Source organism: Notamacropus eugenii, chromosome 5 (assembly GCF_028372415.1).
Source record: "Notamacropus eugenii isolate mMacEug1 chromosome 5, mMacEug1.pri_v2, whole genome shotgun sequence".
NCBI lineage: Eukaryota > Metazoa > Chordata > Mammalia > Diprotodontia > Macropodidae > Notamacropus > Notamacropus eugenii.
This window is the reverse complement of record NC_092876.1, coordinates 416,437,580-416,453,129: the sequence shown is the minus strand read 5'-3', so window position 1 is coordinate 416,453,129 and position 15,550 is coordinate 416,437,580. Positions and strand designations below refer to the sequence as shown.

Sequence of the window (15,550 nt, the reverse complement as noted above, 5' to 3'; positions counted from 1 at the left end):
CTGATTATCACCCCTAATCCATTTTCTAGGACTTTAGCTTTCTTTCATTCTCTTAGGAAAAGAATTTAATGGAAGGCATTGTTTCCTGAGAATTTGAATAAATACTGATAAGATTTCCTTCTTTCAGATAAGTCCTTTTAGCTGAATGAAAAAAAGTCTTTTTAATGTTTCCAAAGCACCTGACTAGATGTTTCTATCCCTTTCCTTATGCATATGATAAATGCTTTTCTTAGCTATTTGCTACATTTGTTCGTCAATTGTCTTTAGGCCCCAAATCGAATATTTTCTCTGTGATAGTCTTTCCTACCTCCCTGTGGGAATGGATTTCTCTCTCACCTAAACTTCTATAATATGTCACATCTCAATGCATTTTCATATTCCTAATCTTATTTCATGGATGCTATGGCCAAAGAATTTCTTACTTAATGGTCTAGCTACTAGTGAGGAGGCAAGCAAGAAAGTGGGCAAAATCCATCACTAGGACCAAACTTCAGAGCCTCTCTACCTTAGAAAAATCTTCCAGAACTTGCACTCTGATTTCCTAGACTTCAAAACCCCAAGGTCAATTCCACCTTATGAGTCAATGGAATAGTACTCTCTACCTTTTATCAGTTACAATGTTTTATCCTTTTTGGATCCCTCACAGTATACATACTGAGCACTTGACAAAATGCCTTGTTGAATGAATTAACTAACGATCATCTAAGATTTCTAGATAGCAGACTTTATTAAACACCGAACATATAGCAATGCGCAAGCATGCTTCATTTTTGCCATATTTTTGATGCTGATACGTTTAAAATGTTATCATAAATGCTACTTTTTGAGACCCAAACCCCAGACCTCTGACTGATTTTCTCAATATCTCTGTTTCTATATTTCTAACAGAACTTATACATTTAGTCTAGCCATTGGTCTAGACTCCAAGGACAGTGAACACAGTACCATGATGAACTCTAAATTCCATCATCCGTTAATGACTACGAAAGCAAACAAAATACAGGCTCTGCAGGTAATCAGAATTTTCATATTAAAACTATGTATATATTGTCAGCCACACATTTGAAGGAAATGTTATTCTTGTAAGGAAAATTCATATAAAATATGCTCTATTAAATCCATCTCATTTTTTTTTACCATTAATAGATTCTCTGTTTTCAAATATTACTTTAAAAATTTCACTATATCAGCAATGGAAACTTTACACTTTTGATGGAACATAAAGTTTAATTACGTATCACCTGTCCTGTATCCTTCGGGTCTCAGTTGAAAGGGATCTTCTTTATATTTGGACTTTTTTCCAAATAATAATACCTAGTACTTTTATGCCTGAGCTGCCAACAAGAATTGTAACAGAGAAGTAAATTTGGCATAAGATTCTGCAATTAGGGATTCTTGGCTAGGGAAAGGGTACATATAAAGTGAGTCATGGAGAATGCTTGTATCTAAAAGTTTCTTGATCTTATTAAAATCTCTTTAAATTGGAAATGGAAGGAGAAGAAAAAAAGTGCCTCAAGACAGATACTTCATAGGCACTTAAACACTAAGCTGAATACATCAAAGAACAGCAGACATAACATAGGAAAAAATAGCAGCTTTGCAGAAGTAGTGTGCTGCGTTGAATTAACCCAGAATATTAGAGTTGGAAGGATCCTTCTAAGACATTTCAGTCTGAACAAGAATACTCGCAATAACATATTACAGAAGCCTTTTCTTACAGACCTCTAGGGAAAGGGAATTTTTAGAGACAGCCCAATCCACTTTGAAAAAACTGTAATGGTATAGTGAGATGACTATTTATTTACTTTAACAATCTTCACTCATTTTAGCAGTTTGGCTTCCCAGATTATCACTTTCCCTCCCCCTCAGGGTTCTAGGAATATACCTTAAGGGTGGTGGCAACATCTTCTCTAATGCTACTAGCTTAAGTTCCCATTCTAGTATATTCCCCCCAATGTTAACCACTGGTACCACTTACATCCCTAAAGAGAGGGGGCTCACATTTAAAATAGTATCTACAAAGCATTTTGCAACTGCAGGTTTACTCTCAACTGTGGCATAACTGATGAATAAGTCTGTCCCTCTTTTAAGACTCCCTATCTTGGTTGAAGGGTCAGTGCACTGCTCAGCTGGGTCCTGGATCTATCTCATAGCTGTGCTGGTTGACCTCAAATTCAGGCTCCTGGACTTCTGGTGCTTTACTCTCCTGACTTTTCAAAGCACACAATAGTATATAGTACAATACTCTTTCACTTAAGATCAGAAAAGAATAGACACCACAGAAAAGCCATGCACATATGGGTCATGTAGTAGCAGTACCACTGGTGAGATAAGGACCCAAGGCCTTAGTGCCTTTTGAAGTCATTTCAATTCTAGTTTGGTAGTCAATAGAAAAGCTCCTCTTATTCATGGGATAGCAGGATGAAACCAATACTTGCACAAGTCCTAAAGTCCATATGGAGAGTACATTGGCTCATTGGCCAATGGTTACATTAGGAAATTGAGAAATGGTATCCCCTAATTATATATACCAATCAAATTGCTGAGGGAACACTTTTTTTTAAAATAGACAAAATAGCAATAAATTGATCTGAAAGAATATAAAAATTAGAAACTGAAAAAGAAGACATCCAGTTAAGAAGGCAATGTAAAATGGCACAGAAAAGTCTATTTCTTCTACATTAACTTGAGCAAATACCTGAAAAGGACCCCAGAAACACCAGTTTTAAAGAAAACCAAAAAGATGTAGAAATAAGTTCTTTAATCCAGCCCAGTAACAAATAAAACAACGAGCAGAAGCTGGCACATATCGGAAGGGAATTCACACCAGGGAAGCCTGTGCTCTGGTTAACAGAAAAGAGCAAAGAACTGGGAACAGAGGTCACATTAGGGAAAACAGGAAGAGCTCTACCAAATAGACCTGAAGTTAGTGTACTGAAAAGGGAAATTGCAAGACAATAAGTAGTTACCTATGGCCAGATCTTAGCCCTAGCCGAGGGGAGGGGAACCTGTGGCCTCGAGGCCACATGTGGCCCTCTAGGTCTTCACGTGTGGCCTTTTGACTGAATCCAAAGGGCTGAAGACCTAGAGGGCCACGTATATCTTTGAGGACACAGGTTCCCCACTCCTGCTAGACTATTAGAAGAGGATAGAACCAGACCCCATTGATGACCGCACAAAATAAAAAGGCCTGACAATATTCTCCCTGAAACACAGGAAGCCATAGCAGAAGACAAGGCCAAGTCAACAACAAAGAATTAGTACCCATAGAGCTGTGCACGAGATCTGAGACAAGTGGGATCCTTAACACTATACTGGAACAAGTCAGATACCCAGAAGGTCATGGAATCACCTCCTGATTAGGGAAGGAGAAGGCAAAGACCAGCTGACACAAGAACCCTTAGTAGATCACTTGAAACTGAAACCAAAGTCAAGGAATTAGGCCGACACCAGTTACCCTATCTAAAATGGCGTCACTAAAGGCATCCAGATGAACCCAAACAAGGTTTAATCAATCCATTCAAGAACACCAGACAAGGCACAAAATCCCCCCGAAAAGACAAAAAATGAGCAAAAAGAATAAAAAAACACAGTGAAGTGCTAAGCCTTAAGTGAAGACCAAGATAAAACCCAAATAAGAGAGTAACCCAATAACAAGCAGTGTTACAGAAAGGAAAAACATAAAACCTGAAGATTCACAAAAACACAAAATGAGCCACTGAAACATAATGTCATATGCTTTATCATAATTCAGAACATCAGAGGTAGTATGCATGATCTCAAGCAAGGCAATAGTAAAAAATAAATATGGCTAAAAGAAATAAGCAGGAAAAGTATGTTCATACTTAAAAGTACCAGAGAAAATTAAATAAAACCAGTCCTTAATATATAAATACCAGATAGCATAAAGTTAAGTTCTTGGCTTGAAGGGAAAGTTTATTGAATTACTGGGACAAATAGAAAGTAAAACTATAACTGTTGGTGTCCTTAATGTGACCCTTAAAAACTTGAATTCTAGCACAATCCATAGAGAAATAATCTTGGATAATTCTCAAAATCGTGCTTGAAGTAAAAAATTTTCTCTGAGGAAGTAAAAGAAAAGAGTCCCAGGAGGAAGAGGCAGAAAATGCACAATTCAGTATCTTGCTAAGAGATCACAATTTTCAATACTATTGTTAATATTTCCAAATACTTGTCTATTCTATGGGATCTGTGAAAAGTATCATCTTGGAAGCAAAGACCTAAAGCAGAACTTACCATTAGTTATAGAGGAAAAGTCCCTATGAAGGTAAAGTCTTATTTTTTTGTCAATATGCTACATTATTAGAAGTAATGATCCATAGGGCAGTTTGGTTTCAGAAAGAATAGTGTTTGAAATCAGAAGACCTGTGTCCAAATCCCAACTGCTAGTTGTGTGATATCATATAAGCCACAATCTTTAGGTTTTCACTTTCTCTCCTGTAAAAAGGAGTTAATAATACTTGTCTTATCTCCCTCACGGAGGAAATTTGAGGATGAAAAATGTAAAAAGCATTTGATAGTCTGTAAAAGCATGATACAAATGTATGTGTGTGTTCGTCCTTCGTTGCCGAAGAAGACCATGCCGTCAGAGAAATAATAACATGACTTGCACTTGACTTTGTTTTGAGTAAGGGAGGGCTGTGCAGGTCACCAGCCTCACTTCTCCTCCTGAGCCATCTGTATCCAGGGACTAGATATTCATCAGGATGACTGGAGATGACCCAGGATGAGGCAGCTGGGGTTAAGTGACTTGCTCAAGGTCACACAGCTAGTGAGTATCAAGTGTCTGAGGTGAGATTTGAACTCAGGTCCTCCTGATTCCTGCACTGGTGCTGTATCCACTGCACCACCTAGCTGCGCCTATACAAATGTAAGGCTTAAATTATTATAGCAAATGTTTGATGTTGAAATACTCACTTTTTTCTTCTCATTTCTCAGGGACTAACACATAGAAGAAGCCTTTTGGTGATGCGTCATGGGGAAAGGGTGGATCAAATCTTTGGGAAGTCTTGGTTGCAGCAATGTTCAACTATTGATGGTAGGTTAAGTCAAACCCTGGATCCAAATTAGGTTGATATGTTGAAATCAATTCTCCAGCTTCTCTCTACCATTCCTTGGTACACATTGTACATTATATGGCAAGTGCCCAAAAATGTCACCGTTAGAATCTAATTACTTTTAGGTTCAAAATATTTACAAAATACTCTGTGTCTTCCTTCCCCACTCTGGATGCATCATGTTCCACCCCACCGCAAAAAATGCACAACAAAAACAGAAACAACCAAGGCGTTAATTTCACTGTTAACTATACAACACAAAATTATAATGAAAACAAGAACAATTTACTTAGTATTGCAGGCTTACTCCCTAAGAGCAATGCTTACCATCAACCAGATTTACTTGCTCTTCCTCACCAAAAGAATCAGGCATAGGGAGGGCCATCTCATGCTCACCACAGCAGCATTCATTCCACGCAACATTTGAGAGAGCTCCAGAGGAAAGACAAAGTCTTTATGATTCTCAGAAGGTTGGCAGCATTTGCCAGTTTTACCTCTTTCTGGGGGTCCAGTGCTTTTCTCATTAATCTAATACAGGGATGGGGAACCTGTGGCCCTCTAGGTCCTCAAGTGTGGTCTTTTGACTGTCCAAACTTTATGAAACAAATCCCCTTAGTAAAAGGATTTGTTCAAGGATCTAGAAGGCCACTGTGGTGTTGAGGTTACAGATCCCCCTTCCCTTGGACAGATATAATTAGAGAGAATTTACCCAATCATTATAGATCCAAATCTCCACCACACCAAGAAAATCCCTTCTCCCTCCATCAATTTGCTGTTATCTCTAAGAAGAACCTAATTACGTGAACTTAGTAAAATGACATGTACCACACATGCCACAGTTTTCACTCTACTCAGGCACTGGATCAATAAAAGGAACAAAACTAATAAATGGAACATCTACTGCACATTAATTATAATATTAATGACAATATTTATATCTCTAAGGTTTACAAAGGACTTTACAAACATTATCTCATATTATCCTCACAAAAACCCTGAGAGATAGATGCTAGATAGATAGATGAGAGATAGATCTCATTTGACAGAATAGGAAACCAAGGCAAGCAGAGGATAAATGACTTATCCAGGGTCACACAACTAGTAAATGTCCAAGAATGGATTTTAGCTCATGTCTTCCTGACTCCAAGTCCAGCACAGTATGACACGATTGCTTCTCCCAGACATAGGAACTCTTTAGACCAGTATTAAGATACGACCTTGATCTAGCCTACAGTTTAAGTGCTTAAGTTTGAGGCAGTTAAGTGATACAGTGTGTAGAACACAGGTCTTAGGAGTCAGGAAGACCTGAGTTTGAATCCTTCCTCAGACACTTACTCTATGGCTCTGGTCTTTACCTCTCTGTCTCCTCATCTTTAAAACAGGAGTAATATTGGTACCTACCTCACCGAGTTGTTGATAGGATCAAATGAGATAATATATGTAAAGTGCTTAGAAATCTTAAAGTGCTTTGTAAACATAAGTTATCATTTTTAGGCTCAGGCTCACATGTTTCTGCCAGAATTTCTACCTATCCCCAACGCAGAAACTGACCAGCTCCCTCAGAGCAGGTATCAATAAATCTTCCTTATCAGTGCAGGTAAGGTAATATCTCTCTGGATTCCGATGTTGATTCCTCCAATGGTCTTATCCTAGGCTAACTGAGCACTATATGGGACAGCTGTCAAAGCTGGAGCTTTTCTGTTCTCTGTCCTGCTCCTGAGGGTGGTTCCAACTACCAGTTCTTCAGTAATGTGATGATGAAAAGTCAAAAGCAGGCATGGACAGAGTTTCTTTTGACCTTCATTCTCTTTGCCTCTCCCCATTCTCTGTATCTCTTAAAACTTAGAGGATCTGCTATGATACTCCTTCTGTTCTTTGTCAAGTGGGATATGGCTATAACCATACTCCATGACTTAGGAGCAACCAGAGATCTTTTGAATGGATTAGGTTTGATCGCAGGGCCTGACCCCAAAGAAGTCTCATTCATTTTGACTTGTCAATCCCCAACTGGGATATCTCCAGAGAAATCTCCAGAGAAAACTTGTATGACTCATGTCTAAGATTTCCCCTAAAGAGCACAGCAGTTTGCTCCCACATATGTGTATTTGGTACAGGACCAAAAATAAAAGAAAACAAAAATGTTCAAAATGTGTTTATAGAAATAAATGAACAAAAGTTACATAATGTTACAATTTGTAAATGTTAACCAATAAAGAGGTAGAGTGAAAGGGGTATTGGATTTAGAGTCACTCCTACTTTTGAATGCTGCCTCAATTTCTTATACTCTCAGTGTGGCTTTGACCAAGTCGTAACTTCTCTTAGTCCTCAGTTTCCTCATGTGTAAAATTAATAGGGGATGCATTGGGTCATTTCAAAGCTCTAAATTTATCAAAATTATCACAGCGCAGATAAAAAATCTATGGATACTTCTTAGGAAGGCTGAGTTTCTGGTGAATTTATTGTGTATGAGTCAGTAACAGCTCTAAGGCTAAAGGATATTTTCAAACTAAAGGATCACTTAAGGAATAAATCCCAGGTTTAGCATAAAAGGTTCTGTTCTTCTTCAGAAACAAGACCTAGGAAAGACCTTTAACGTAGTATAACTGATCCAGTAATTATGCTTATTGAGGTAGCTAGTAGATAAGAGCCCTGGCAACATATTGGGGGTCAGGAAGACCTGAATTCAAAACTACCTTTCTACACATACTAGCTGTGTAATTCTATTTGTGTCACTTGATTTCTCTGCCTCAGTTTCCTTATCTGAAAAATGAAGGTAATAATAGCACCTGCCTCCCAGGTTGTTGTGAGGATTAAATCCTTAAACTGTAATATAAATACTGGTTATTGTTGTTGAGGACTGGAGAGAAACCCTGCTTCATCTATGTTTTTCAAATAAAGAAAATGGTGCCCAAAGAGGTGGTTTGTCATTGGGCTAGTGACTGGCTAGGCAGAGTTGCAATCCCAGTCATCTGACTTGTAGTTCATTGTATTTTATACTATATATATATTTCAATAAACTAGAATGTTCATTTTAATTTATTTTCTGTACACTATATTATAGACAGAAATTTGGGGAACTTAATCTGAGCATTTATAAAGTCATTATAAAATGTGTACTATGTATATGAAGCATAGAAGGAAGAGAAATTTTTGAAACTGAGAAACATGGTTATCAGAAGTATTCTGAGCATCTCAGATGAAGAATATTATGTTTTACTGTACATTAAAATCCATAATACACATAAATTCCTTTGAATAACCTATCACCTCTTTTATCAAGTCTATTAGCATTTTGTAGTAAACAGAAAATAACTCCTAAAAGAGCTAGATCAATTGCTAACTTTCAATCTGTATAAGACCACAGTGAAATATTCGTTCAAACAAAAATTCAGTATATTTATTGATCACTTCCTGTGTTTTAGTCACTTAGCTAAATACTAAAGAGGATACAAAGAGTAGAGCCTTTAGAAGGGTAATGAGATTACAGCTGGACACACTTCAGGAAAAAATAACCAGTGAAATTAAAAAGGTTGAAGAAAGATCTCAGATATTTTCCATCCTAATAGCAACTTTAGTATCTTACAACCAACTATCCTCCACACAAAATTCAACTATTATTTGTGTTGTTCTAAGCACTGCACTTTTCTGGAGAACTGACTCTTTTCTTAGAGCCTCATATTTTAAAAACCAATTAATCAAGAGCCACATGAGGAAGGTTCAGCTAGAAGACAGCTTACATGAAAAAGGTCTCTAAGTTTTAACTGACTACAAACTTGATACATGTCAATAGTATCAGAAAATAATCAAAAAGAGCTACTGTGGTCCTAGGCTAAGGTATATCCACAACAAGGAAGATGATGACCTTGCCATACTCTGTCTTGGTCAGACAACATCTGCAGTATTTATCATATCCTGCTATAGTTACCACATTTCAGTAAGATAATTGAAAAGCTAGAGGAGGTCAGGCAAGATGGTTAGGGGACTCATAATTAGTTTACTTGAAGATCTACTGAAAGAATTGACATTGTGGAAGAAAAGACTTGAGAAAGGCATCACATAGTGTGTGATCCTGGTGCTTAAGACATATTTGGTTTGATCACCCAATTGAACTGTTTCAAAGACTGTCATTTGGGAGAAGAAATGTTAATACTTGATCCCTTAAACAGGAATAGGTGCTAGCTAATGGGCAAAAGTTGCACAGAAGATGATTTTCAATTAAATTAATATCAACAAACAATCTGTTAAATGCCTACTATAAATGCTAGACAAAATGCAAAGACAAAAAGGAAACAGTCCATTCAAGGAGCTTACTTGAGAAAATAACATGTACTCCAATAAAGAAATGCATATGTACATATTGTGTGTATGTATACACACATATAACTAACATTAACACCTTGGGACATCAGAAAAGACCTTCCATAAGAGAAAATACTTAAGCTGAGTCTTAAGGGGAACTAGAGATCCCAAATGCCAGAAGGAAAGAGAGAAAATATTCCATGTTGGAGAACAGCCTATGAAAAGGCATGGAGACAACAGATGGGGTGTCACATTTGGGGACTAGCAAGTAGACTAGTTTGGCTGAAATGTAAAGTATATGAGGGGAAGTAACATGAAAATAGTATAGATTCTAGACTCTAGAAAGACAGTTTGGAGGCAGACCGTGAAAGGTTTTCCTTTGAATTTTTCCTATATTCAGTAGGGAGTAGGTAAAATCTCATGCAAGGGACTATTATAGTCAGACCTGTACTTTAGGAAGATTATTTTGGCACCTGTGTAGAAAATAAAAGGAGAAACTAAAGGAAGGAAGACCAGTTAGAAGAATAATGAAGTTGTCTAGTTCCGAATTGATTGAAGTAGTAGTAATTTAAGGAAAGGGAGTTGGATTCAAGAGATATTGTGGAAGAAGATCTGAAAAAAAATTGGTAACTAGTTTGGATAGGGGTAGGTGTGGGAGTGATTAGTGATATGGAAGAAGTCAAGATGCCTGAGTCAGGAAAACCTGAGTTCAAATCTGACCTCAAACACATACTAAATGTGTGACTCTGGACAAGTCACTTATGGAGAAGGAAACGGCAAGTCAATCCATTAATTCTGCCAAGAAAACCCCAAGCAGGATCACAAAGAGCTGAACATGACTGAAATGACTAAACATGGTATTGACCATGACCCCATGAGATCACTAAGAAAGTGTAAAGAAAGAAAAGGATCTGAGGGAAATGCAGATTCACGTTCACAGTTAGGGGGTATGGTCCAGCAACAGTGACTAAGAAGAGACTGACCAGGATGAAAAGAATGAGGAGTAAGTAGCATCATAAAAACCTGAAGTTAGTATCCAGGAGGAGGGGTTGATTGTTTGCAGTGTTATATGCTGCAGGGAGATCAAAAAGGTTGAATATTAAGAAAAGGATGAATATTGGGGAGAAAGGGAAAGCATTGGATTGAATAATTAAAATAGGATTATCAACCTGGAGAGGGGGCAGTTTCAACTGAAGGATGAGACAGATTGCAAAAGGTTAAGGAGTAAGGAAATGGAGATTAGCGTAGATAGCTTTTTAATAGAGTATGACGGTGGTAAGGATAGACAATAAACTTAATGCAGCTAGTATGAAGTCAGTAAGGAAGATGACATAAGATAAATACCACAGAGATGATATAAGATGAATACTGGACCTTTGAGCAAGTGATAGATTCCCATCTGAGAGGGAAGACCCTCTCCAGTAGTATATAAGGGCAACTCTTTGGCTTTAAAGACCTATCAGAAGCCTTAGCTTTGTGCAGGCTGCCTTGGCCTGGGATCACTGAGGACATATACAGAGGGGGAGAAGACTGGCAAGAAACCACTCATGCTATAATTATTCTTGTGCTGCTGCTTGATGGTTATACCTTTTGCCCTCAATAAAATAGGTGATTGTTTGCGTACCTAGAGATAAATAGTCCCCATGTTTCATAGCAGCAGCAAAGGAAAAGGTCCAGTTTGAATAGTGTTTTCAAGTTATATGAGATCTTCTCCTTTGGGCTACATAGATAGACTTCATACAAGTGTCTCTCCTGATCTGAGTGAACACAATTATCTCCATCTCTTATCAAAAGCTCTGAATCTCCTTTCTGTCTTTGTATGACTCAACTTCTTTGTGGCACCAACATAGTGTCAGTGGTTCCTTGCAGGGCCACATGTTAAAGCCTCTTTCTAGTCTGAGGATTGCTGTATCTGTATTCTTCCTTTAGTCTATGTATTACCTGGACAAGACCAAGGGCCAGTTCAGGTTTGTGAACCCTCTGTATTCTTAAATGTCAACTCAGAAATCACCACTGTTGCTATAGTCAAGCTGAAACATTAAATTAACGTCAAAATACAAAGACAGGAAGATTTTAGCTTTGTGTAAGTTAAAACTTTCTAGCTGTTACAGTGGAATGGCCTGCCTGAGGAAGTAATGAAGGACTTCAAAGGAGATCTTCAGTGAAAAGCTAAATGAGAGGGGCAAAGTCAAGATGGAGGAGAAGAGGCAGTGACTCGCCTGAGCTCTCCCCTAAACTCCTGCCAAAAACCCTTTAAATAATGCCATAAAGAAGTCTCCCAAAAGCATTTGCCTTCCTCTTCCCTTGAACCAGTCTAGGTAATCATTTCAAATGGTGAGGTACTCTCTTGATCCAGAGAACCCCCAAAAATCATGCAAATCAAGGAGTTAAAATATCTGGGTCTATTTCAAGAACACCCATGAAATAGCCCAAGCTGTCAAAAGCAAGCATATTCAAAGAGCTACCAAGTACTTTAAAGACGCCATATTGAAGAAACAATGTGTTCCCTTCCATCAATATAATGGCAGAGTTGGCAGGTGTGACCAGGCTAAGCAATGGGGTTGGACACAGGGTCATTGGCCCAGAAAGAGGGGGACTGAATTCCTGTTGCATGTGCTTAAAAATGCAGAGGGTAACATGGAACTGAATGGGTTTGGATGTACATTCCTTTGTCGTTGAGCCTATCCAGGTTAACAAGGTGCCCAAAATGAGACGTTACAGGGCTCATGGTTGAAACAACCCATACATGAGTTCTCCTTGCCATATTAATATGATACTTACTGAAAATGAACAAATTCTTCCTAGACTAGAGAAGGAGGTTGTTCCAAAGGAAAAAATAATCCAAAAGAAACTGAACAAAAGCTTATGGAACTGGTGGGAAAATGGCATTAGAGTGTAAATGAAATGAAAACCAAAAAAATGCCTTAAACTATTCCTAGAACAGTAGAACCCACAAAAGGACAGGGTAAAATAATTTTCCTGCCAAAAATAACTTAGGACAGCAGGAAAGGGATCTATATATACAAAAATATTTATAGCAACTCTTTTCTGGGAGCAGAGAATTGGAAATTGAAGCTGTGGTATGTGATAATGGTGGAATACTATTGTGCTGTAAGAAATGATGAATGGATGCTCTCAGGAGGGCCTTGAAAGACTTACAGGAGCTGATACAAAGTGAAATGTACTGTGTATGAAGTAAAAGCAATATTGTAAGATGATCAGCTATGAATGAATTAGCTATTATCAGTAGTACAGTGATCCAAAACAACTATGAAGGACTTATGACGAAAAATGCTATCCATCTCCAAAGAAAGAACTGAAGGTGTCTGAGTACAGATTGAAGTACAGTTTTTTAAACTTTAATTTTCTTGAGGCTTTTTGGTTTTCCTTTGTCTTTTGTCTACGTTTTCTTTCACAATATGACTAATATGAAAGTGTTTTGCATGACTACATATATATGACCTATATCAAATCAACATATAACCTGTTATCAAATTCTTGGTGGGGGGTGGAGGTGGGGGGGGGGGAGGGAGAGAATTTGGAATTCAGAGTTTTAAAAACAAATGTTAAAAATTGTTTTTATGAGTAACTGGGGAAACTAAAATACTAAATAAATTTTAAAAAAAGAGAAGTTAAATGACTACATGTTGGTGATATTGTAGAGAAAATTCTGCACTGGCAGATTTTGATTAGATGACCATTGGAGCCATATGGAATCTAGAGTTTAGATGGTGAGATGTTTTAAAATATAAATTTTCACCAACTTGATGGAATTAATTGTAATTAACACATTAATTCATACCTTAGGAAAATATTATAGACCAGATATGAACTTCCCTTCTAATCTGCCAGAAAGAAAGAATGGGCTCAGAAATTTTGAAAATGATCCACCTTTATCTTCCTGTGGTATTTTCCAGTCCAGACTTACAGGTATGTATCAGGCATTTTCTTTAACTAGGCATTAACAAACACCAAGAACTGAAATAAACTATCTATGTAAGAAGTACAAGAAGGTGAAGGAGATTCATCACTTTGTATACAATTAATATTTTTTAAATAAAATTATGCCTTAAATTTATTTTTTTTGGAATTCATCACTTCTTTTCCCTCTAGTTTTAGTCATCAATTAAATGATTTATTGCTTTCAATTTAGTTAATTTCTTCTTTATTTTCAGTATTTGTACTTTGGTGTGTAATTTTTTTATTATTGGCCTTCTGGTATTTTTAGTTGCATTTCCAATGCATTGACTTGCTCTTTTTTTTTTTTTTTTTTGATAATCTATTAGGTCTTCCATTCAATATTATGTCCAAAGTTTACTTTCTCCATTACAGACTTTTAGACCTTAGAGAGATCTTAGGGAAGATCAGGTTCAATATCCTTATTTAAAAGATGAGGAAAATTAATAATACCAAAGACTGGGGAATGACTCATTTAATAACCAAAATTCCAAGGAAAAATGCTTAGTAGTCTGGCAGAAATTAGGTTTAGACCAACTTCTTATCACACACCAAGATTAGCACCAAATAGATAAAAAACTGAGAAATAAAAAGACCAGATTTTAAACAAGTTAGAGAAGCAAGGAAGAAATTAATTTTTGAACCCATGGTTGTGAAAATGCTTCATGTCTAATCAAGTGACAAAGAGGAATATAGAATGTAAAAATGAAAATTTTATTGATAATATAAAATATTAAGTTTTTTGCACAAATAGTTCTAATGTAACAAAATTAGAAGGAAAACAGGTAGCTGGGGGGGAAGTCTTTGTAGCAAGTTTTCTGATAAAGGTCTTTTTTCCAAAATATATTAGGAACTGACTCAAATAAATAAGAATACGACCAATTCCCTACTAGGCAAATGGTCAATGGATATGAATAGGCAGTTTTATAAATGAAGATATCTAAGTTATATGAAAAAATGGAACTATTCCCAAACTAAGTATTTTATTTGATGCAGCTATATTACAAAGCCTGTAACCTCCCCCCCAAAAAAATCGAATAAAGAGAAAAATTCTGCATACAGAAGTATCTGTAGCAGTTCTTATTGTAGTAGCCAAAAATTAGAAACTAAGGTGAGTCTACTATTGGACTAAATTGCACTATATGGGTGTAATGGAATATTGTTGTGCCATTAAAAAAATGATGATATGGACAGTTTCAGAGGACAGTTAGAAAACCTCTATGAACTAGTAAAAAATGAAGTAAGCAGAACTAGAAGAACCATTTATACAATGATGGCACCATTATAGAGAGGGGGATAATTTTTTGAAAGGTTCTAGAGCTGATAAAAGCAAAAATAAACCACAAGTCCAAAAGTATGAAGATGACACAAGTCACTTACCTCCTAAAGACAGACGTAATGAAGTTAAGATATGTAAAGAAATACACATTTTTGCACATGGCTTATGTGTTTTTGCTGAACTATGTAGCTATGTATTGAGGACTTTCTATTTTGAGAGGTTTTTTTTATTATCTGTTAAATAGGGAGAAGACAAAGTAGAAGAAATAAATAAATTTTTAAAAGCTCATGAACTGAAATTTTTGAGTCACACAAGAAATGAAATATCTTGTTACAGGTCACAGAGCTAACGAGTGTCAAAACTGGAGCTAGAACATAGATATCCTTAAACTCTGATAATCTTCTCTTTCTACAGTATATCAAGCTATTGCTTGACATCTTTGTGTCTATACATGTGTCTGTGTAGATGAATGTGTAGATGAGCACAAATTTCCACTGACAAATCAGTTCTACTGCCCTATACTCATTCTATACATATTTTTGTAGTAATAAAAAAAAAATGTCAAAAGAAGGGAATCTATAGCAAGAGCTAATCCTGTTCTCCATTTTACTGAAGGGGAATTTGGTTAAGTGCATTTCTGTTCCCTATACATTAGGAAGGAAAAATACTCTAACCCATCTGTGGTTAAATTTAGATTAAAAGGAGGAATTTAATGTCTTTTGCTTTCTAGGAGAAGCTCTACTAGATAGTGGCATCAAAATTAGCTATGTGTACTGTTCACCAGCATTGCGATGTATACAGACAGCAAAACACATCATAGAAGGTAAGTTAAATACTTAAATGAGTTTTCATCATTTCATTGTTAAAATTATGACTATTCACAGAATTTTATAATGTTAGTACTAGAATGGACCTTAGAGTTCATCTAATACATTCT

The 15,550-nt window shown here is 36.6% G+C and overlaps 1 protein-coding gene across 1 annotated transcript in view; it reads left to right on the top strand.

Annotated features, from left to right (window-relative positions):
- The window catches only part of UBASH3A (ubiquitin associated and SH3 domain containing A), a 108,004-nt gene that overhangs the window by 73,604 nt on the left and 18,850 nt on the right, over positions 1 to 15,550 (top strand). Inside the window, exons 7-10 of the mRNA XM_072614879.1 lie at positions 889 to 1,012; positions 4,960 to 5,059; positions 13,185 to 13,307; positions 15,344 to 15,436. Of these exons, the coding sequence (XP_072470980.1) occupies positions 889 to 1,012; positions 4,960 to 5,059; positions 13,185 to 13,307; positions 15,344 to 15,436 (440 nt within the window). The remainder of the gene's footprint in view (positions 1 to 888; positions 1,013 to 4,959; positions 5,060 to 13,184; positions 13,308 to 15,343; positions 15,437 to 15,550) is intronic.